The sequence below is a fragment of the Tribolium madens genome, unplaced genomic scaffold, assembly GCF_015345945.1.
Source record: "Tribolium madens isolate multiple individuals breed KSU strain unplaced genomic scaffold, Tmad_KSU_1.1 Scaffold_91;HRSCAF=231;Tcas5.2_LG7, whole genome shotgun sequence".
In the NCBI taxonomy this organism is placed as follows: Eukaryota; Metazoa; Arthropoda; class Insecta; order Coleoptera; family Tenebrionidae; genus Tribolium; species Tribolium madens.
The window spans coordinates 9,558,804-9,581,479 of NW_025401063.1; the positions used below are offsets into that span (position 1 = coordinate 9,558,804).

At 32.6% G+C, this 22,676-nt stretch overlaps 6 protein-coding genes across 10 annotated transcripts in view; 4 read left to right on the forward strand and 2 right to left on the reverse strand.

Moving 5' to 3' along the window:
• Positions 1 to 1,145: 1,145 nt before the first annotated feature.
• Positions 1,146 to 4,362, forward strand: LOC123011954 (histidine decarboxylase). 3 transcript variants are annotated; one of them, XM_044409683.1, is made up of 12 exons: positions 1,146 to 1,266; positions 1,481 to 1,575; positions 1,708 to 1,994; positions 2,046 to 2,165; positions 2,220 to 2,498; positions 2,656 to 2,885; positions 2,943 to 3,013; positions 3,074 to 3,093; positions 3,142 to 3,240; positions 3,289 to 3,784; positions 3,836 to 4,003; positions 4,053 to 4,362. In XM_044409683.1, exons 2-12 carry the CDS (start codon positions 1,548 to 1,550, stop codon positions 4,217 to 4,219), a joined length of 1,965 nt encoding a protein of 654 aa, XP_044265618.1. In that variant the 5' UTR covers positions 1,146 to 1,266; positions 1,481 to 1,547; the 3' UTR covers positions 4,220 to 4,362. The 3 variants fall into 3 exon arrangements, with proteins under 3 accessions (XP_044265618.1, XP_044265620.1, XP_044265619.1); XM_044409684.1 differs by lacking the exon at positions 1,146 to 1,266 and having other exon boundaries at positions 1,429 to 1,575; XM_044409685.1 differs by lacking the exons at positions 2,656 to 2,885; positions 2,943 to 3,013; positions 3,074 to 3,093.
• A 111-nt stretch (positions 4,363 to 4,473) lies between these two features.
• The window catches only part of LOC123011956 (calbindin-32), a 42,676-nt gene continuing 24,473 nt past the window's right edge, over positions 4,474 to 22,676 (reverse strand). For 2 of the 3 annotated variants that reach the window (XM_044409687.1, XM_044409686.1), the window contains exons 2-14: positions 13,531 to 13,603; positions 7,531 to 7,694; positions 7,060 to 7,145; positions 6,923 to 7,012; positions 6,786 to 6,872; positions 6,672 to 6,728; positions 6,542 to 6,625; positions 6,436 to 6,491; positions 6,341 to 6,386; positions 6,007 to 6,018; positions 5,773 to 5,829; positions 5,652 to 5,723; positions 4,474 to 5,602 (exon numbers count right to left, since the gene is read on the reverse strand). In XM_044409687.1, coding sequence (XP_044265622.1) covers positions 5,453 to 5,602; positions 5,652 to 5,723; positions 5,773 to 5,829; positions 6,007 to 6,018; positions 6,341 to 6,386; positions 6,436 to 6,491; positions 6,542 to 6,625; positions 6,672 to 6,728; positions 6,786 to 6,872; positions 6,923 to 7,012; positions 7,060 to 7,145; positions 7,531 to 7,684 — 951 coding nt within the window. In that variant the 5' untranslated portion in view covers positions 7,685 to 7,694; positions 13,531 to 13,603 and the 3' untranslated portion in view covers positions 4,474 to 5,452. The remainder of the gene's footprint in view (positions 5,603 to 5,651; positions 5,724 to 5,772; positions 5,830 to 6,006; positions 6,019 to 6,340; positions 6,387 to 6,435; positions 6,492 to 6,541; positions 6,626 to 6,671; positions 6,729 to 6,785; positions 6,873 to 6,922; positions 7,013 to 7,059; positions 7,146 to 7,530; positions 7,695 to 13,530; positions 13,604 to 22,676) is intronic. The other variant, XM_044409688.1, reaches the window with a different exon arrangement.
• LOC123011958 (general odorant-binding protein 56d-like) lies at positions 8,852 to 9,524 on the forward strand. The gene is made up of 2 exons (XM_044409691.1): positions 8,852 to 9,011; positions 9,106 to 9,524. Exons 1-2 carry the CDS (start codon positions 8,958 to 8,960, stop codon positions 9,457 to 9,459), a joined length of 408 nt encoding a protein of 135 aa, XP_044265626.1. The 5' UTR covers positions 8,852 to 8,957; the 3' UTR covers positions 9,460 to 9,524.
• Positions 12,598 to 20,446, reverse strand: LOC123011815. The gene is made up of 5 exons (XM_044409456.1): positions 20,248 to 20,446; positions 19,849 to 20,198; positions 13,268 to 13,310; positions 13,095 to 13,190; positions 12,598 to 12,997 (listed from the first exon to the last, which is right to left on the reverse strand). The coding sequence occupies exons 1-5, from the start codon at positions 20,308 to 20,310 to the stop codon at positions 12,644 to 12,646; spliced, it is 906 nt and encodes a 301-aa protein (XP_044265391.1). The 5' UTR covers positions 20,311 to 20,446; the 3' UTR covers positions 12,598 to 12,643.
• LOC123011963 lies at positions 18,123 to 19,170 on the forward strand. Its single transcript, XM_044409696.1, has 2 exons — positions 18,123 to 18,249; positions 18,317 to 19,170. The coding sequence occupies exons 1-2, from the start codon at positions 18,199 to 18,201 to the stop codon at positions 18,449 to 18,451; spliced, it is 186 nt and encodes a 61-aa protein (XP_044265631.1). The 5' UTR covers positions 18,123 to 18,198; the 3' UTR covers positions 18,452 to 19,170.
• LOC123011957 lies at positions 19,805 to 22,338 on the forward strand. Its single transcript, XM_044409689.1, has 2 exons — positions 19,805 to 21,868; positions 21,926 to 22,338. The coding sequence occupies exons 1-2, from the start codon at positions 21,821 to 21,823 to the stop codon at positions 22,307 to 22,309; spliced, it is 432 nt and encodes a 143-aa protein (XP_044265624.1). The 5' UTR covers positions 19,805 to 21,820; the 3' UTR covers positions 22,310 to 22,338.

Here is a 22,676-nt window from a genome sequence, read left to right on the forward strand (position 1 = left end):
ATAATTGTTTCCGAAAAACTGCAGTTTATGACTGTTAATGTAACTCTCATGTAACACTGATTAGTTTGACAAGTACTGTCATGGGTTTCCAAAAATTACATAATTTAATGTGTATTTTTATGTTTTGTGACTTTTGTATATTTGAGTGCGTAAAAAGTAAGTATGCCTTGGAAATTTTTAAATAAAATTATTTCACTGTATAGTAAAGTGCCATTTATGTGGTAAAAACAAAAAAAATTTATGAAGAAAAGTTGTTTAAAACCATCGGCTAACTATTTATTTTTTTATGTTATTATAAATCAAACAATTTTATTTTAAACAGTCCTTTTATTATTTATGGATAAAAAAATTGGCACATTTATATTACTACTAGATAACTTCTTTATTTACTTAAATAACGTCTTTGTTACTAAAAAGCATTTTTCTTGGAAAAAAAATTAAAAATCATAGTTTGCCGATGATTTTGAAATTTTGTATAAGGATGTTGATTCTAAATAACTTTTCTTAATAACTTTTGTCTTATATGCCACATAAAACGCATTTTAGTCTCCAAAAAAAAAATGGTTTTTCAAAAGTTTCTAAGGCAAACTTGATTTTTTATTATTAAAATTGTTACAAGTTAATCTTTAACCAAGCAGGGCTGAACGCCAAAAAATGAAAATTTAAATTTAAATTTTGTATACATTCATGTAAAAGAATGAAAAAAGATGAATGTTGACTGAATTGTCTGCAGGTTTTTGACAATTTTGTTGTCTCTTTATGTATTACCACTTAAAAGTTTTTACAGTTATATTTGTTTACTTGTTCCTTTTGTTTTAAAAGTTTTAGCAAACAAAGATTTTACAAAATTTAAAATAGTGTTTTTCTAACATTGGTGTAGGAAAAGACATTAAAGGAGAAAAACGATAAAATAAAATATGCAGTTCCTATAAAAGTTTAATTTTTGGTGATACCATGATCCAAATATAGATATCATTGAAATTATAAAAAATGTCTAAGTAGACAGGCATTAGTACTTTATCGACTAACAAAATTTTATTAATATAACTTTATTTTACTGAATATTTACTTTCATTTACAGCTGCAATAACAAAGCAATTACTCAAGAAATGCAGATTGTTTTATATTGTAAAGCTCCCTGAAACAAAGCCAATAATATTTTCCTGAAACGGAGTGGAGGGAAGCCTTATATAAAGCACGTTGTCACTTGTTGATAGCATTTGGCTTCAGTATATTTACAGTGTGAGTTTAGTCAGTGAACTTAGGGTGAGTACAAATTTAAACACTTTTTTTTTCGTTTGTAATTTTAAAACTCATTTGATATGAATCATTTTGGAAAAAGTATATTGCACTTTTATTTCATTCATATTATTTAGAAATATATACAAAAATTATTTTAGTTGTTAAACTTTGTTACAAATTTCTCAACAAAATCACGTTTAAATCCATTATCAACTAATAAATAAGATTAAACCTGAAGCTTCTAAACTTCCGAGGAGCTAATCCGAAACCATACTACTGTCTCTCGCCAACTTTCACGCACCCAGATGGACGCCACTGAATACCGAATCCGGGGTGAGTCTCAATCCCACCCCCATAACTGTCAAGCTAACAGTAATATACACCCTCAATAACAATAAAATCCGCGCGATTGAATCTTCGACATTCAAATTCCAATAAAGCACAATTCCGGTCTTCCAATTAAAGGCAAAGAACTCGTCGACTACATTGCGGATTATCTGGAAGACATCCGAGAGCGCAGAGTGTTCCCGGATAAGAAACCAGGATTTCTCCGAGATTTGATACCCGACAGCGCACCCGTAGAGGGCGAAACTTGGCCCCGGATTTTCGCGGACATAGAAAATGTTATCATGCCAGGGGTCACCCACTGGCAGAGTCCCCACATGCATGCGTATTTTCCGGCTTTGACGAGCTACCCTTCCATGCTGGGAGAGATGCTCTCCAATGCTATCAACTGTGTGGGATTCACTTGGGTGGGTTTAGCAATATTTCTAAGAACTGGATAAATAGGATAGAGCTTCTAGGCATCCAGTCCGGCTGCTACGGAGCTAGAGATGATTGTGATGAACTGGTTAGGAAAAATGATTGGTCTTCCCGAGGATTTTTTGCACCGGAAAAATGGAAGTGGAGGAGGGGTTATACAGGTAAAAAAAATTTCTCAAAAATTTTGATTTTGATTTGGTTTTGAATTAATGTAGACCACTGCCAGCGAGGCCACCTTAATCAGCCTGTTGGCGGGTCGCTGGCAAGCTATTAAAAAATACAAGGAGCTTTACCCGGATGCCGAAAATGGCGAAATTAACAGTAAATTAGTTGCTTATTGTTCAGACCAAGCTCATTCCAGCGTAGAAAAAGCAGCCTTAATCGGTTTAGTCCACATCCGGTATATCGAATGCGACGAGAACTTATCGATGCGTGGACCCGAACTGTTGCAGACTATCAAGAAAGATCGCGAATTGGGGTTCATACCATTCTGGGTAAGCCGTTATTGAGCGACGTCTGATATTTCCGCACAAATAACTAATTGGGGAAATCTTCTTAAAAGTAAAGCTATCTGGAGAAATCCCACTGGATGCAATTAATAATGTCCGATTTGTGTGGAGAGAAACTTAAAGATTAATTTTCTGTGTATAGGTTTGTGCTACTTTAGGCACGACAGGTGCTTGCTCTTTTGATAATTTGAACGAAATTGGAGACGTTTGTGTGGAGGAGTTTTTGTGGTTGCATGTGGATGCTGCTTATGCTGGAAGCGCTTTTATATGTCCGGAGTATAGGGTCTGGCTAAAAGGAGTCGAAAAAGTTGACTCAATTTCTTTTAATCCATCAAAATGGTTGATGGTGCATTTTGACTGTACAGCAATGTGGTAAACAATTTGAATGCAATAAAACACAAAGAACACTATTTTTTTTTACTCTCTTAGGGTTAAAAATAGTTTAGCACTACACGAAGCTTTCAATGTAGACCCGGTATATCTTCAACACGAATATTCCGGTACGTTATTATGTTATCCTTAAAATTTTGATCTGTCTTAATCAAACTAACATTTTATAGGTCTAGCAATTGACTATATGGTATTTTCTACTTGATTTTTTTGTTTTTCAATTTAAAATTTGTTCTAGCATTGGCAGATACCTTTAAGCAAAAGATTCAGGGCTCTTAAATTATGGTTCGTGATTCGCAATTATGGTATTACTGGACTTCAGAAACATATCCGAGAGGTAAATTTAATCTAGGATATTTGCAACTAATGTACATAGAATTTCTAGGGCGTGCGTCTTGCCCAAAAATTTGAGGCTCTACTCCAATCAGACTCTCGTTTTGAGATCCCAGCCAAGCGACATTTAGGTCTTGTTGTTTTTCGTTTAGTGGGTGACAACATTATCACTGAAACACTTTGGAAGAGGATCAATTCTCGCGGGAACATCCATTGCGTTCCGGCTATAATCAAAGGCAAATACATAATCAGGTTTACAGTAACGTCTCAGCGAACCACAAATGAGGACATTGTTAAAGACTGGGAAGAAATTAGAACTGTTGCAACTGAAGTTCTGAACGAGTGGACTCTTGGTGCTCGCCCAAGAGTTCCCCTTGCAGACACTAAGAACAGGAATGAGAATTTTGGCACGAGTCTCCTACTTTCCAATTCACCAATGTCTCCCAAAATTGTCAATGGAAGTTTTGCAGCAATTTACGACCGCGATGACGTGATTGCTGAATTCTCCAAAACGATTAAATTAAGACAAGATGCACAGAATAGTCCTGGTAAAGCAAAAAATCTGTTAGTTGCAGACGAATAATTTTGTTTTTTTGAAGCAATGAGAAGACGAATCAAGGGGATTTTAATGTCGGGCAAACAGTTTTCTTTGGATTCGAGACTGGACTTGTTCCATGGCATCGAAGCTGGGACTCCTAGTTCCAGTGAAGGCTTGCCACCTTTAGAAGACTATAATGAAAGTGAAGACAACGGCAGCACTTTTTCTGGTTTTTCTACTTAAATTTTTAGGAAATTTAATGAAACGTGTGCTTTCAGGCGAATTCGATCCGAATGAACCCAGTGATGATTTTCTCCAAGTGCCAAATATACCTAAACAAAAGAGGTCCAAATCGGTAGATCATCAAGTTCCCATTTCAATGCAAAGTGATGGTTATACAACTTGTAAAAAATGCGGGCATCAAATAATTCCAATCCAAAAATAAATTTAATCTTTCATAAATGTTGTAACATCGAAACGTTTTTTCCCCTTATGTTGTAACTTGTAACTTTTAAATTGAAGGTAGACTTACTGCTGTGCCATGCAATAATTCTCCTTAATGCAACATAGCTGTTTTAGACCTAAGACTACATGTACGATACGTATATACATAAATAAATTGGTGTTGCAAATCCATTATTTTTTTTAAATATTGTTTTAGTATCCGTAGATTTCTTTTCTAATAAGTAATGAAACAAATATAAATAACGAACATTTATTAGTTTTTACAGTATAGTAGGACATAGTGAACCATTTTTGTAATAGTTTGAAAATGTTTTTATCAATTTGAATCGAAAAACAAGCAAAAATTGTCTTACATTATGATTAACTGTAGGTATTTCACACTTGTAATAAAATTTGGCAACTTTGTACAATATAACATAACGGAATTAACATACTATATAAATTAATTTATACTTTTTTATTAAAATAGACTTTATTATACAATAATGCACATAGAGGGGCACAGATATGCGAAACTGGACGAATTTTTAAGATAATATTCGAAGCTGCGGTTTGATACACCACATTTTTATCTACTTTAGGCTTCGAGACAGACCAATCAGTAAAATTCGATTCTCCAAAGTCTTTCATTTCGTCAAATGAAAGGTGTATCACAATCGTTAATACGGTGCCGTAACTGCATTTATAAATATATGTAGTTAAAGTTACAGATAAACAGAGCAACATCACTACTTGTAAACTTTGAAATATTTGAGTATGTAGATACTGAAAGGTCAGAGATCATGCATGACTAATCTAGGTATAATTTAGTAACAGTTAATTGAAGTGCGATATGAAAATTGTGCATTGTATCAAATAAGTCTTTGGTTTGGATTGGTGTTTTTTCTCCCTCATTTGGAACATTAACAGAAAGTAACTTAATATCTGATCTCAAGGCTATTGCAGTATAAAAATATCAACCGTGTTGCCCTCTAATTACGAATACTTTTAATAAAATCACAGCAATGCAAGAATTTGTCGTAAAAAATGATTATAATTGAGAGATTGATGCACATTTTACCTTATTGTAGTCACGCTACAAAATCAACAACAATATTGGTGTCACAATAATCTAACATTAAATTTAACCCTATTATATGATTACTTATAAACTCCTGAAAGTTGTGCTACTTGATAAATTGGCAACTCGTTAAGGTTTTTCCCTTCATGATATCTATGCGGATGATTCCTCCTCTTGATTATGTTTTGCGATGGCTAACAAGATCATCGTCAATTCTTTCTTATTGATTTTGCCATCTTGATTGTAGTCCACGCCTCGCAGAATCGTTTCTTCAAAATCGAGCAAATCTTGAGCATCATAGTCCTAAAAAACACAAGGTAAACTAGCAGAAAAAAACAAATTCAATCTTTACTTTTTTGACAAGTTCGAGCAAATCTTTTAAGAAACCACGTAATTCTTCATTTTCTATTGTACCATTGTTATCCTAGAAAAATTATTTTTTCATCATTTAATTAACATAAAGAAAATCTTACCCTGTCGTACAAAGCAAAAACTCTTTCGATATCGTCCTTGGTGAGTTTTGTAGCACCCTAAATTTGCACAAAATATCAAATAAATTTTAAATCAAACTTAGTTTGAACAATTATATTGTTGTTTTCCCTGTGATGTATGTTGTGATGGACGTTAGATGAAGGAAGATAGACAGTAAGGAAACATGCACATAAAGCGAAGACTAAACTAACATAAAACGAGATTGGGTTACTTACTTCTATTCCTTCCTATAGTTTAGCCACAAAGACAGACAAAAGAAGCCATGCAAAAAGTTTTATCATTTGATGTACTTTAAAAGGATTGTTTAATTTGAACTAAAGCAGAAAAATTTAGTTTAAATTTAGACTTAGATTTATTTTTTTAAGAACTAAAACTAGTGCCATAATAGAGTAGTGCATAAATATAGAAATAGACAATTTTCTTTGTTAAACTGTGTGGACGTACGTAACTGTGTGTTGGAATAACACTTATTCATTACGTAAAGTGTCGTTTACAAAAACTTGTGTTTTGACACCAGTGGGAAGAAAATTTGATCGGTACCTCACTCACCTTGAAGATTTGCCTGCAGAGAAAATTTTCCTTAACAGGAAGTAACCTGAAACTTGTTACTAGAAGAAAGTCTCAAGTGAGGTTACTATACGTACTTGGCCATCTCTGATAGTTGTAAACGGCCGTCCTTGTTAGCATCAAAGACCTGGAGCTGGAAAAGTGTTAAGGTTTAGACGATATTATTAGTAGATGGTACTTTACCATGGTGTCGGTATATTCGATGAGTTTGTCCTCAGATACGTCATTAATCTTTTTCGCTTCTTTGAGCAGGTCTCGTAGGAAGTTCTAGAAGAGTCTAATAACTGAGGAGTATTTGACTTAAGGGACTTACTTTGAGCTCATCGGCTTCGATGTATCCGCTACCATCCGTGTCGTATTCTCGCCAGATCTAAAAAAAAATACTTTGGTAGTACCTAGTAATAGTGAAACTATTGTAAAGCATTACCTTCATGAACTCCACACTAGACTCTAATGGATTGTCGAATCGGAAAAGGAGTAAGAAATTTTCTTCCATTGGAAGTAGTTGCGCTAACTGCAACACCGCAAGAAAGAATCATTCGGATTCAGTTTTTGTTGGGTTACCTCACGAATATCGATTTTTCCATCTTGGTTATCATCGTAAGCCTCCATGAAACACGCTTTCAGTTCAACCAACATGTCGTCGGAGACCGCCTGGAGAGGCATTTTGATGCACGTTGTAAAAATTCGATCATACTTACTTCCGGTCCGACATCAGTGGCGTTGGCACTTGACACGAACTCTCTCAAAAACCCATCCAGTTCAGTTCCCTCGATATATCCATTCCCTGAAAGCAACTCATTGAATTACAGTCTTCTTCAATTAGGGTGAAAGGTGAACTATTGAAGACCCATTCTGCAATATATCGCTGTACGTCGAACGAGAGAGTTTGACTTTCACCGCAAATATCATTCCGACCGGTTACACAAGAATTGCAAACCCAAACATTTTAATCAAAAAGTTTGACACGTCGTCACTGATAGGTACATGCAACAAATCGCTTCGACATCCCAACTTTCCTAAGCTTACAAATTACTTTTGCAAACTTTTCCCTCCCATATTCTTGTCAAAGACTAATCTGTTTTGTTCATCTTATGGATTAAATTACGGGTCAGCTTTAAATCCTTTATAAGGACTACGCGTGAAACTTTCATACCTTTCGAGACACTTACCGTCTTTGTCGTAGTGACTCCAGACTTCCATGAACTGATTTGCCGAAAGTTTTTTCAGTTCGCGGGAATGGGGGTCGCGATATTGTCTCATGAAGTTTGTTGCTTTTTCCAAGTTTAGACGTTTATTGTTGAGCTGCTCTGCTTGGGTCGTCATCTCTGCGAATCTGCAACGTATAGCAAAATTTATCACCGACTTTGAGCTTTTTTTACAAATTAATTTCAAACACTTAAAGCTAACTCAATTTCTTATAACAATTTTTACAACTTGTTTTGGAATTTTATGTAATTTAATTAATTAATTAATAATTTATACACCTTTGTATATTGACAAATTCGTTAGTTAGTTAACTTTTTTGACCTATTAATGTGCAATTTAATAACTTGAAATACTTAGATTGTAAATTAACAAAAAAATGTTTACTGTTTCTATACCTCCACATTAATAAAAACTAGAATTGAAATTTTGTTAGGGTTTTAATAATTTTTCGTAGTTTAGCAATGAAATTTTTAATCTAAGGTTTATTGTAAATAATTATAATATTCATACGAGTAGTATACTGTTCAACTAAGAAATATTAATAGCAAGTTTCATTAGATAAACAAAGAAAGATAATAAACATGATTCCAGACACTAAGGCACAACTACTACAACAATTTTAAAAGTGACTTTTACTTTCTTATTTTTATGTAAATGACTAAGATCGTATAACTACACACATAAAAATTATTGTTAATGTACTAAGTACGGTTCCATAGCAAACAACTTCTCATTTTAAAAATACTATCGCTTTTTGTGTTGTTTCTGACAAAATGTTATGTAGTTTGTTCCTTCATAAGTTTTTACGATATAATTTCAAATACTTTACGACAATTTAACCCCGGCTGGCTTTCTCATTGGCAATAAACCGTGATGATACCGTGAAGATGTTGTCTTTTCCCTGATTAATTCAACTAAATAAACCCTCCTATTACATAAACCATAAACCAAACGTGCGCGTTATCAGGTCTGTGTTTTGTGCGGATTAAAAGTGTTACACCTTAATTAAGCTACTTTCTACCGTATAGAAGAATCACGTTTAATTTCCATCGAGAACGAAATTCCAATAGCTACCAGTTCTCATAAAACGGGGAAAAACTCACACGTGATCTATTTACATAAACCTGCAATCTAGATGCATGACATTAAGCAGTTTCGAAGGCTGAATCGTGTAGATCCGCCAAAATCACCTTCCGGTCATGGTTGTCTCAACTTTTTGACTTGTCACCCGTATCTATTGTGTTCGATTTTCTTGAATCGATCGAATACGTTTCGGTTATTGATATTCTTTCACATCACTTGTAACCTTCACCTCGCCGCAAAACGAGCCAAAGTGGTGTGGCGTATAAAAGAGATTTAGAAATTATTTTAAAGCATTTAGCCAGCCACCATGAAGACAGTCGCAGTGCTCCTCTTCCTCACTTTGGCCGGTTGCACCAAGCAGGTAATTGATTTTTTTGTGCGTTGCGTCATCGTGTTGCAACGTGCAGTTTCTCTGACCCACATCGGCAAAAGGTCACTCTTTCAATTTCTTTCAGGAAGATGACGACCGAACAGAGAAAATTAAGCAATATAGAGATGATTGTATCGCAGAAACTAAAGTAGATCCAGCTTTGATTGACCGCGCCGACAATGGAGACTTCGTCGACGATGCCAAACTTCAATGCTTTTCCAAGTGTTTCTACCAGAAGGCCGGTTTTGTGGCAGAAAACGGAGATCTTTTATTTGATGTTATTAAGGCCAAAATTCCAAAGGAAGCAAATCGGGAGAAGGCATTGGCAATAATAGACAAATGTAAAGACTTGAAAGGAGCTGACTCCTGTGAGACGGTCTATCTAGTGCATAAGTGCTATTTCCTTCACTCTTACGGATCAGACAAGAAATCGGAATAAAACGAAAGCTGTGAATTTTATATTATAGTTAGTGTTTTAGGAGTAATAAATTTTTGTACATAAAACGTTTTATTGTATTTATTTCTCCCCAAAAACCAGGAACAAATAAATCAGCAGCCTATTGTCCACATTCTCTCCACTTTTTAAAGCAATATCTTAAATGTGATAATCTTGCAATAATGAATTTCTAAGAACGTGCCCAAAGATCAGTTTATCACACTTCATACCACAATAAATGATCATTTGAATCACATCGCACATAACATAAAATATTTATGCAACCAATTATGCACACGCACGTTCAAATAATCTAAATGAGTATATGTAATTTAAAAAAAACCGTCTTCCAAATGCAACAGATTTATTTCAAGCGTAAACAGGATAATACACCCCATCAATTTTGTTTCATCCCTAAGTTTGGCCTACGGCCAATAAACTTTTAGCGGAAGATATTACATCTGGTGGTAGAGCTGTTTATTCGCTTGTTTTGAGAAACTAGCTTGGGCCCAAATATGAATAACAATTTTAACACAAGCACCTCAATTTTAAAATTCGCAAAGACAAGTTGTAGCTAAGTCACCCGTAAACCATAAAGGCGTTAGACACAATAATAATAAATTTGCGACTGGAAATGTACGAGTTGCTCTTGCGAGGAGTCATTTGTATCTGCCCTTAAATACAGGGGTGGGTACTGTGATTTAAAACCCGTAAGCTGTTACGATCTTAACTTGTTGCAATTTTTTCTTGAGTGGTTTCATTTTACTTGAGTCTGCTTTCTTTATCGTTGAGATATTTATGGAGCCTTGAGAAAGCTTTTTTTTTTTTTCATTATTTAATGAAATTAATTTCGAGAAAACATAATTTGTCTAGAAGGTTTCAATTTTAAGCTTATTGATTTTGAGCACGTTAGGAATCTGAGAGAAGGTGCTTAGTTTGCAGGTGAGTCAGTCTAGTAATGGAGGTATTTAGAACTAACGAGAGTCCTAATATCACTTAATTGTTATCCAATTGAATTAGTTAAACCAAGATAATCTGATGAAAAATATAATTACTATTCGTGTAAAGATTCAACTAGAATTATTGTGTTTACAAGTTTCATTGTTTTGTGAAATTTGTGTCTGATTAAACCGTCTTCACTTTAACTTTTGAATTTGTATGGTAAAATAAGCAACTTTAGAAAATGTTTTATCAATAGCAGGGCCTGAATTATCGTTCTGTGGAGTAGAAAATTTTATTTATGTAACACAAACTAATTTCAAAAATTATGAAACTATTTTAGCTAAAAGTATTTTAGAAATTGCCGATAGATAGACATACACGGTAAATAAAAAGGATGGATCCAAGCGTTTTTTTCATAAGCTAACTACTTTATAAAAAAATAAATTAGTGTAGCGTAAAGTACAAATAAAAATGTGACCGTTTATGAAAAATAACATTTTTCGAAATTTCTTTTAGTTTACGAGTTTTGCAACAAAAATTTAATTAAATGGCAACCTACTGTTACAAATATTTAAACTATAATCCAAAAATAACTGCTAAGTAAGTAAAATTATTTTAAACTAATAGTAGGTTTTTTTTTTAATAAATTCTTAAAGTTGCGTTCCGAGCTCATCACGAAGATTTTCCGAACTTAACCAAAGTGGTCGTTTCAAGTGTAAAAAATGCCTTTCATACGTGTTGCACATTATACTTTTTCTACTATTGCATCAAATACACAGAAAAATATGAAAAACGCATAATTTTGTTTTCATTGATTTCATAACGTTTAATAACATCAAACATAATATACTTATTATTTTTACCTACTTTTAAAATTATCATTTATGGTTCTAATGGAACAAATTTTGAATTTAATTCCAAGAGTTTGGATTTTTTAAAATATGTATATTTTCTGTGACTGAAAAGCTTGCCTAAATCGTTAAATGAACTTTGGCCGATGAGATCGTAAACGAGGTGGTGTTTGTCAACACGTGCTTGGTAAGAGTACGAAACGCAGTTGGTCGGGGTTGGGTTAGACGAGCCTCAGTGTTCAAATGGAGACCCAACCCCCAACCGACTTAAGAAAAAGCCTTATTTCAAAATGCGTTTCAGCGGCTTACAATTTTCGCAGAATGTTAATTGGAGACGCATTCTTCCGAATGGAACTTTTCCGTTTGAATAAAAAATAGTGTTTCGTATCCTTACCAAGCACGGATTGAAAAGCTCCACCTCGTAAACGATCTCATCGGCCAGAGTCACTTAAAAATACTATACACAAAATTAGCGTGTGTTCTGGACTTATGACACGTTGTGTGAAATAAATCATCAAGTGAAGTAGTAGTGTTTTTTATACACTTTTAATAATAATCGTAGAATAAAGATTTTCAGTACTTACTACTAATTTTGAGCATATTAAGCTTTGATAACGGTACATATTTTTATATTATATTTTTTTTCCTTAAAAATCTCAAAAACAAGAACAAATTGCATGATAAAATATTTTTTACTATACCTGCATCATAATCCTAAATTAAGACACGCTCGTAATTTGGCCTTTATAACACGCTGAAATTTTAAAGTTGCCTAGGTAACAAGAAATAGTCTAATGTCTGGACCAATTACAACGTGAAAAAATGTGCTTAACAACGTAAACTAGTAACCGTCTCTACGAAAACGATTCACAAACAACCTTTGATAATTTTATTGTATAAATTCACATTTTTTCAATGCGCATAAAAGATCGTAAATGGGCAGGTATAATAAAAAATAGCGTATAACACTCGTTTATAAGCGCCTTTAAAACACTTACGACGTTAAAAGCACTCCGCTGACGCGTCGTGCTCTTAAACCCGTCGTGCGTGTTTTAAAGGCTTGCTTATACTCTAGTATTATAATATACTAATAAATAAAAAAAGAGCAGATGAAATCGCGATCTTTGTTATTATGTCTGTATCGAAAGAAACTCTCGATAAATCCCCAGTTCACCCTAAAACTGGGTCAAGCATTTAACTCAGTTTTAATAAGCAACGAGGAACATCCCACGAGAAAACGGGAAAACCCTAATCTTCTTTTTCAACCACGTACATCCCGGGTAATTTTTAGAACATTTAGTTCATATGTGTTTTATAGGAAACTCTTTTAATTAAAAAAACAACGAAGTTATTCAAATTAAATTTTTATTCAATTAAAATCTATGCATTCACATTTAGGCAATACTAATATGAGTGGGAGTGTTTTCGTAATAACACTTGATGGTGTCGAATGCGGTTTGTTGTGGGGTGCCTTTCTTAACAGCACACTTGGCGATGAGTTTGTTGGTGGCTTCCAAGTCGTTCAATTCGGCGTTCAACTTCTTCCTGAGCACCTCTTCTTGGATATCACCGGCTTCATTTTGGAAACCAGCTTTCTTGGAGAAGCAGAAAAGATGTTCCTTGAATTTGGGATCTTCAACGAATTCGCCTTTGCGGGCCTTGGAGATGACCTCTTCATTCACACCACTGACAGCGGAGCATTCTTTGTGGTAGTTCTTAATTTTTTCTTTTTGTTCATCAGTGAGGGCCTAAACCAATTTTGTAAAAAAATTAAGTTCAAGGAAATTAATGTGTTTTTTTTTTTTAGAAAATAATCTCGAAATATACGATTAAAAGGACACTTACCTGGACACAGACGGCCACAGCAACAAAAACGATAAAGGCTTTCATGATTATTAGTTTCTTGGTTGGTGTTTGAACTAATTCTGCTCGCTTCAGCCACTACCACTCTTTTATATACCATGGAAGATGCCCATGAGAGCGCAAGTTCAAGGATGAAGAGGACTCGAATGGTATACCTTCGTTGTGACCGTAGATTCGGTGATACTTATTTGCAGAAATCTTAATTTCATCGTTATTTTTTACAAAAAAATTTGGCTTATTGCCAGCAACCACTATTGTAAGTAATTTCCCGGTGGTAATTTATTTGCATATTACACAACCATCATTTCCTGTGATTGTGTAAACATCCATGGGTTAATTGCAATTATATTTATAAAAATAATTAACCACAAGGATAATCTCTCTAACCATTCTTGCGTAAAAAAAGTGGTTTACTTACCAATTTCCAAATGGTGATAAAATGTGAATTAGAGTGACAATCCAAGTTGAAACAAAGATATGGAACCTCCAATCTGTAACAAGTATATTTTCTATAAAAATTATAATTCGTGAGGCGTTGAAGGTGCAAGGTTGTTATTAGAAAAAGATGGGATTGTATAGCAAATGAACCGTGGACTTTGGAACGATTCTTTCGCTCGGATAAATCATTTTTTGGTATGCTTATTTGCATAAATACGCCATCAATTCATATCTTATATAACGACAAAATAGCGGTTTGAAATGGAGATGAGTTTTTTAAGGTGTTTTTATAAAGTAGTTCCATAGAAAGCAGTTTTTTTCTCTAAGGAAAAATTATTGTTCGTTGGACTTGAATCTTCAAGTGACGTAAGTTTTGCTTTTTATTACAGTTTAAATAAATCGTTGCTTTTCGATGTCCAAAAGTTCAAAAATTGGAATACTGCTTTAATCTTTAATAATAAGAGAAAAAGTAGAAGAAAACTAATACGCTATACAGGATGGTTTCGTTTTAATCGGCAAAAATTCAGGACGAGTGAAAATAATGCAAGTTTGTCCTCTGAACAATTGTTTAAAGACGCTTTCTTATCAGAGATAAATGGCGCCAAATTTTGTAAGCACAAATGATGACTATTATTTTGAATTGATTTTGACGTAATTTTGAGGGTCCCACAATTTTCTACTTAGCCGTATTTTTTTGTGTTACGCTAATTAAATTTGAAGTTTTTTTTGAAACAACATAATACACAACAATATTGATCACTCATCTAGTGTGCTCGCAAAATTTGGAGCTCGTACCTTTCTCCGTTTGGGAAATATTATTAAGAAAAGTGGGAATAAATTTCAAACTGTGGCGCCATTTATCGCGTTTTTGAACAATTTTTAATAGAACAAACCCACATTATTTTCGCGTGTACTAACTATTCCTGAATTTTTGCCAATTAAAACGAAACCACCTGTAAATACATAAAATAAGTACTGACGTTTTGAAAACCAATAATTCATTTTTTTGTTTAGGTACGCTGCCGAAAACAGCTGTTTTAGGGACTCATTTGAGTCCCTAAAATGAGTCTTTTCCGGACTCAATAAAATAGTACACAAAACGGTCATTTTAGGTACTCCGTCCCCAAAAACAGTTTTTGCGGACTAAAAAATAAAATTGGTTACTATGGTAACGAAATTTTTTTAATTAGTAAGAGGTGTGAATTCGTATTTTGGGAGCTTTAACAAAAAAATCTTGTATGCACCACGTACTTACGCAAAAGGTTTTAGGTGGCCGTACGACCAGACATGTAAAGTACTGGCGCGGCTATAAAAATGTTGCTACCGGTAAATAGCTATTTTGGCCTCGAAAACTGTATTTGACATATTTACACATTTCTGGCAGCTATGGTATCTAATATTTACAAAGCATACTTTGTGAAGTTTAGCGCACACTGTGTTGTAAAATAATAAGAAAATTTCAGACTTTCAGAGACCTCCTGTAATCCTGTAATAGCCAGTAAAGATGTCACTTTAAATGGGAAATTTTCAAGGTGAATACAGTAACATGAAAATCGACGTTTACAATTGATAAACAAATAAACTTTATTTACAGACATTTAAAAACACTGTATATTTTTTTTGTTAAAATAAGGCATACATTGTTATCGTTTACTACCTTTAAATTTTAATTACATTAAATAAGATATGCCGTAGTAATTTAGTATTTTTCAATTCAGTGCATTTTTATTAGTTTGAACAATCGCCGTTTTGATAGAAATAATCTTTTCTCGCCTGGGCATTTTTTGAGTTCAACTGGTTGGCGTTGGCGCTTTAATCTGGGAATTTTTTTTTGACACATCCAGTTTTTTAGCTCAAAGAATTCAACGTCATAATATCAATTGCACCTTGCGTATCTTGTTTTGTTGTATCCGTTTTTCCCAGCTTTTATTAATTTCGTTATTTTTTATTAATAATTAAAAATCATTCAGTTTTCTTTAGTAACTTCCGGAACTGACCAAAAACTCGGAATCACTACTCTAATGCATTTTTCACGAAATGCCCAGGCGGGATATTGTTATATTTCATTAAGAAAGCGGTGGTTTGAACTTTCATGTCACTGACAATGGAGAAAATCACTAAAGCTTATTAAAAATTAAATAAAACAATTTTTTGAAACTAAAGTATTTTACGACAAACTTTTAAGACATATTTTAAAATTTTAATTTATTTTCGCAAAATTTTTTATTAAAAGCAACATATCAGGAATGTAAAAGAGGCCGAACAGGCGTGACATGGGAGATATGTGGTCACACACAGAAAATGATTTTATATAAACGAATACTCTGAGGACTTACTATTTGGAGAAAACTCTTAAAACAGTAAAGAAAAACGACAACATTGTTTAAGAATACCTTTTTGTTTTTAGTGATCGCCAAATATTAGAATGGTTTGCTATCTTTATTGAAATTATTGTTGTTACATTGTTGAAAATTGCCTTCTTCTGTAAATTTATAAATAAAAGTTTATGAATTGTGTTTGTAGTAATTGGTGGTGGTTGCCTAATATGGCAAAAAATTTAAACACATTAAAACCTCTGAAAAATACATCAATGAAATCCAGCTATCAGCAATGTTTTAGTTCCAGGTTTCCAAGTAACAACGATTAAAAGATAAGACTACAATATGACAATTCAGCCAAAATTGGGCTCACTAACTGTACGCTTTGAATTTTGAATAGAAGTGTACAGGTCGTGCCAAAGGTATAAATACAAAAAATACTTTATTTTCTATTTATACGCCCTCTTAAATTTTAAAAATATATACTCATATGGATGTGTTAATAATTCATACAGTTATAGCCACTCACACATAGCAACTTATATAAAAGCACATATTGCTGGCAATATTGTTACGGAAAATCGACGCCAAAAATAAATTTCAACTAAAACTTTCAAATTTTAGTTTCTAACGTCAGTCATAATGACAATAAAGCGTGGCTTTCATTGACATTTTTTGAAACTGACATAAATTTGATGACCAAAATTCCGTGTCCGCCACTGTATGTCACGCATCAGTTATTTCAGATTTATTCTAGATGATACGATAGCTTCCAGCAGCAATTTTTGTTGACATCGATGACCTCGTTGATAATTTATTGAAAAAAGCAATTCAATAATTCAACAATACAAACAAATTACGATTGAAGCAGCATGAAAAAACTTTCTAATATTTCATATTCACAGATAATTTGAAAGCAACCCTCTATTATTTTAACATCTAATACAGGGTGATTCAGCTTAAATGACCCACCTGACCCCTCTTAGCAGACAACTCATAATGCGCTTATTTCTTGAGTCAAAATAAAAATTTCAAAATATCGAAAATCAAAGATTGTGTCGTCCATTTGACAAGTAAATATTTCAAAGCGGCAAATGAAACGTCAACGTAGACGACGTCTCAAAGATTCAAAAATGCCGAGATATTCGTTTACAAATAATGAAAAAACTGATATGATATTAACTTATGATGCATCTGGTAAAAATGCTAGATTAGCCGCCGATTCAACGCTCGGCAATATCCAGAACGAGTACCTACATCCTACGCATAAAATTTTTTGACCGACTGGAAAAGTGTTTGTGTCACAATTGGCCTGCAAGTAAGCGTAGAAGTATACGAACTGCGACTAGTTTAGAGTAGGAAATTCTGGTGTTGGAGACTGTTGAACAAAATCGGCATATTGGGCAAAGAACAGTGGGAATAAGCCAATCTTGTGTTTCTAGAATTTTAAAAACTAATAAATATCATCCCTATCACATGCAGTTACTGCAAGAACTACGAGATGCTGAGTTCCCTCGTAGATTAGATTTTTGTTATTTTGTTTGGGAACAATTAGAAAATAATCCAAACTTTATTAATAATGTTGTGTTTAGTGATGTTTGATTTTGTGTTTTGTGAATACAATCGTGGCTTGTGAGCAGAGTACGGGTGGCCACATAGAGCATCGGCAATGACATAATTAATTTTTGATTTACCTATTCCTTTTATATAAAATAAAATTGCGTTTATTCGAAAAATTGCCATTGATTAAAATGTATTGTTGCATGTGCGTGTGACAGTGGCACTTTGCAAACTTTGATTCATGAAACTTTCAAAATTCTAATATGAATCAAGGAATAATTGCTTTGTGTAATATGGGTTGTCTGCAAAGAGGGGTCAAGTGGGTCATTTAAGCTGAACCACCCGGTATATGTATGTAAAAAAAATGTATTTTCTCTTTAAACATTTCATTTTTGAACTTGTCCCCCAAAGCTAATATCTTTTGCAGTTAAACTCAAATATATACTTGACATCTATCATATATTTTATAGACAAGAACCTAAAAAATAACGGTGAAATCGAGTATTTATGCTTAAACACCACATATCACTTTTGATTTTAGGCAATTTGAAAATTAAATAAAGTAGGCTGTGGAAAGAATAGAACATTTTTATTCATTTTATCTAAGACAAGCAAACAATTGATAAGGAAAAAATGTTCAACTTTTAGCAAAAAAGTATTATAACGTCTTTAAAAGTAATGAAATTATGGCTTGGGGCGTTTTTTATAATACAGCCTGTATAAGACGTGACAAATGAAAAAGAAACAGTAGTGGTTGTAATTACAGCAATATGAAATATTTTGTTGTTATTTGTACTGTTTTACTGGCTACCACAGTCCAGGTAAGCAAAGAATTATTACCTAACAACAATTACTTATAAATTTATTTGTTTATTTTTTATCAAACAGGATTTCACTGATAAACAGAAAACCAAACATGATGAGTACTCCAAAGTGTGCTTAAAAAAGTCCAAAGTTGAAAAATCAGTGTTGAAAGAAGCCAAGAAAGGTGTTTACTTTAATGACCCTAAACTAAAATACTAAAAATTCAAGTATACTGTTTTACCAAAAAAATCAACTTACAAAATGAAAAAGAAGAACTGCAAGTGCAACAAATTAAATAAAAATTAATTATGCAGATAAAGTACAAAAAAGAAGTGGACAACTTAGTCCAGATGTGTCTCGTTGAGAAAAATGTACCGAATATACAGCCTTCGAGAGCACGAAGTGTCTTCATAAAAACTTGCCTAAAGATGTTTCATTAGTTTAAAAATTGTTTTTTTTGCTGGTACATGGTACTTTTTGAAACAAATTGTTTTATTACTTATAGTTTTAAGCTTCCTTGTTACTACACTATTTTCATTACTCTTATTTAAACAATATAACATCCGAATAACCAGGTACTATTTAAGGTGACTCATATCAGATATAGTTGTAGTAAAAAGTTATCGATGTTACATAAATCAAGGTTGTCTTGATGTCGAAAAGTGCTGAATCAGAAAATCATTTTGCTATTTTATTTCTACTAGCAAAATATCTAGCTAATACAAGAAAATAACTTATAATTTGTTAATCCTTGTATTTAAAACGTCTTTTCAAGTAAAACCACAGCCTTATTATTTTCACACATTGTTAAATAATCAGTTAAATAAATCTGTTTGTTTACGATCAAGAACTAAAAGAAAAATTTGACGTCGCACTTTTTAAATGATACAAAAACAAAAACATTAGAGAAAATACTTTTTTGTCAAGATGTTTCATTATAAAAATATAACCCAGTTAAATAATATGATGTGTTTTGACCTAAAAACATAACTATTACAAGTCAATTAAATATTATACACTACAAATATAAACAAAATGATAATGTATTATTTAAACATTTCAGTTTTTATCACTAATGTTCACGTATGTTCTTCTGGATTGTTTTGTTTGGCTAATATTTCTTACGAGCGATTAGGAAATCGTAGTAGTCATTATCAAAAAATACTTAAATTCATTTGTTGTAAAAGATTCGCATTTCTTTCGTTTGTTTTTCATTATTACGATGAGTAAGTATTCCTAGTTTGTCTTCATGAAGACTTCATTAAGCGATTTGTCGGTTACAAATGAACGGAAATAAAACATAAAATTGTAGATTGTTTGTTCAAACTTTGTGAAGGTTTGAAAAATAATGTTGTTTTGGGTGTAATCAGGTAAATTTACATTCCATTAGAACTTTGTTGTGTTTTTTTAATTCAAAACTACTTTAACCAGCTAAAATTTAATATTTCAATTTATAAGGTAATTGCGAGAACAATTAAAAGCTTCATTGTTGAAAATTTTTCACGAGACTAAACAAACTATATCGGCTTATGTTCAAGAAACATTACGCAAATAAACAATGACAAGGTTTTGATCAACTTTATTCCTATCTTAGTATAAACAATTTAATAAATTACTTATAGTTCCTCGGGAAAGCATTCTGATAAGCACACTTCATGAACTGGAACGCAGTTTCTTGCGGTGTGTCTTTCTGGTAACCACACTGTTGCAATACTTCATTTATGGTCTCATCACTATAACGACCCCCTTTAAACCTCAGTCTGATCATTTCATGTTGGAGTTGACCCGTTGGATCTTGGTAACCCGCATTTTTGCTGACACAAAACAAATACTCCTTCACTTTTTCATCGTCATCGAAATTGCCAATCTGGAGATTTTTTATCGATTCGGAACTCACTTTGGATTGTTCTAAACAAGCAGCACTTCTGCGGAGTTCGTCTTCGGGGTTGTTGAATAAGGCTGCAGCCTGATCGCAAAAATTAAATAAAAATATAAACGGAGACAATGATTTATACCTGGGTGCTGATTATAAAGGAACTGAGAAAAACTGCTGAAGCTCTCATTGTGACTACCAACATTGTTTTCGGTTTCAATTTATAATCGGTGAGGTCTTAAGAAGTGTTGATAAGTCATGTGATGATAATCATCATGAGTTCAGGATGTGTGTCAATATTTTTGTAATCGGTATAGAAAATTGCGCGTCACTTTAAGTTTTTCGCTAGACAGTTTTACAAGACAGATTTTGTCACTTATCTATGACTGTCATTTGTTTTAGAAACAAATAATTCCTGTGTAGAGCTAGGACTTTATTACAGATTAGATGTTGGCGTTTTCATTATCAGTGCGACCTTGACCTAATACAAGGGAATTTCGAAATAAAATAAAAATGGTTTTGTCAAGTTTCTAGAAGACACAAAAATGATATCGTTTATTTATAACTGTAATTAATACTTAACATTATGATAAGTAGTATCAAGAGTAACAAGCAAGTAATACATAAAACAGAAGTAAAAGATTTTTTGTTGCTAAAAGTTTCTGAAAATTTTACCCAGACCAGACCCAGAAATTTTGAAAGTTTTAATTATGTACTACTATTGTTCTCGCTTTCACTGCTTTGAGAATATCGTGGTTGTGCGTGGCTAAATAGTTTATTGAGTTCATCCATTTTTTCTAAGAGACAAGAAAACTGTCTACTGGGATTATTTAAACATTCCATTGATCCTGGTATTTCCGTTCCATACCTTTTCGCGGTAGCGCACGCTCTAAGACTTTGAAAATATGGATGCGAATGTAGATGGGCAAAGTCTAACTTGTTTTTTCTTTTAATTTGCTCATATTGCCGTGGACAATTTTTCTGAAACCAATATTCACTGAAACTAAAAATGCACTTAAAAATATAAATTGTAAAGATGTCCTACGATGTTATAAGTGTATAATTACTTGATATGTGAATGCTATAATTAAGAAACACAGAATCTGCTTCATTTTTACAACTAATATCATACTCGACGTGTTGATTGGTTTTTATAGGTAATAATTATTACTTATTTGTTTAATTTTTATTATACTTAGAACAATGGATACACTTTTAAATAGCGAAAATTTTCAAAATACATCGAAAACAAGAAAATGAAATTGTTAAATAACTCTAAACAATTTGGCTATTTACTGTAAATATGGGCAAAAATACGATATTTGAACAGTGTGTAAAAGGAAATATTAATTTGTTTTTATAAAAATTTGAAAGACCTCACATATTATTTGTCGTAAAGATTTAAAGACCATACTAATATCAAGTTTTTTATTGTAAAATACATTAAAGCAATTATTACAGTAAGTATTAAAATTTTTTCTTAAGATCAAATGTGTTGTCTAGCTACACATTCGTAAAGAAATATTCTGAAATATATAGGATTTATTGACTCTTAAGGTTTTGTTATTTGTTATTCGTTTTTACAGTCCAAAAACTACTTGATATTTTTGGCAATATAAGTTTAGTATTTACTGATAAAAGATTTAATAGTTTTTAAGCAAAACTTTCTTATATAAAGCAAACCTTGAGGTTTAACTCATTTGAAACTACGAAAAATGAATCTGTTTGTAATTCTGTTGTTAGGTCTAGTCACCATTTTACAGGTAGGAATAAATGTTACGTACATTTCTGCTTTTTTATTTTTCTATTTTTTCTTTTAGACCGTATGTGGTTACGCTACTTGTAAAGGTGCATTTCGCATGTACCTTGAAGAACAGAAAGAAAAAAGCAGTGTCGATTTTTTGACTCAATGGGAAGTATATCGACAATGTGAAGTTCTCCCTATTTCAGATAATCGAGTTGCTTCATTCCATTCTGAAGTGCAATGTAAATGTCCCAATAAGAAGGAACAAAATATTTATGAATTAGACAAACCAAAACAGATGTATTGCAAATCTGAAATTACCATTGCTCAAGCTGCCCAAGTTGACTTTTCCAAGAACAGACTACCTCAAGAATTGGAAGATCTTTACAGATGTATTCATAAGGAAAAAAGCCTTCAGGCTCAGAAAAAAGCAAGTCTTGATCACAAATATTATATGTGAAGAACTAAACAAATAGAACCTTATGTCTGTTACTAGTTGTTTGTCCCTATCACCTATCATCCAAATACAAGGTCGCTAAAAACTATGGATACAGTTTAATATTTTAAAAACTGTTCATCAAAACTTATTGAAAATTGGTATATGTTTAAAAGTATTTAAATTCTATCGCCTTAGATGTTTATCAAACTTCTTTCTCCATTTGTTCTCAAGATACAAGACTAAGTTGATTTGTTTTAAATGTTAAGTGTCAAAATTATTATTTTTAAAAAGATCATTTTTTTCTGAGTTCTTATTTAAGAAAAAATTATCGAAGTAATTTAATTTTGAAAAAAGGATTTTTTTAGCCTTGTAAATGTTGTCTTTATCT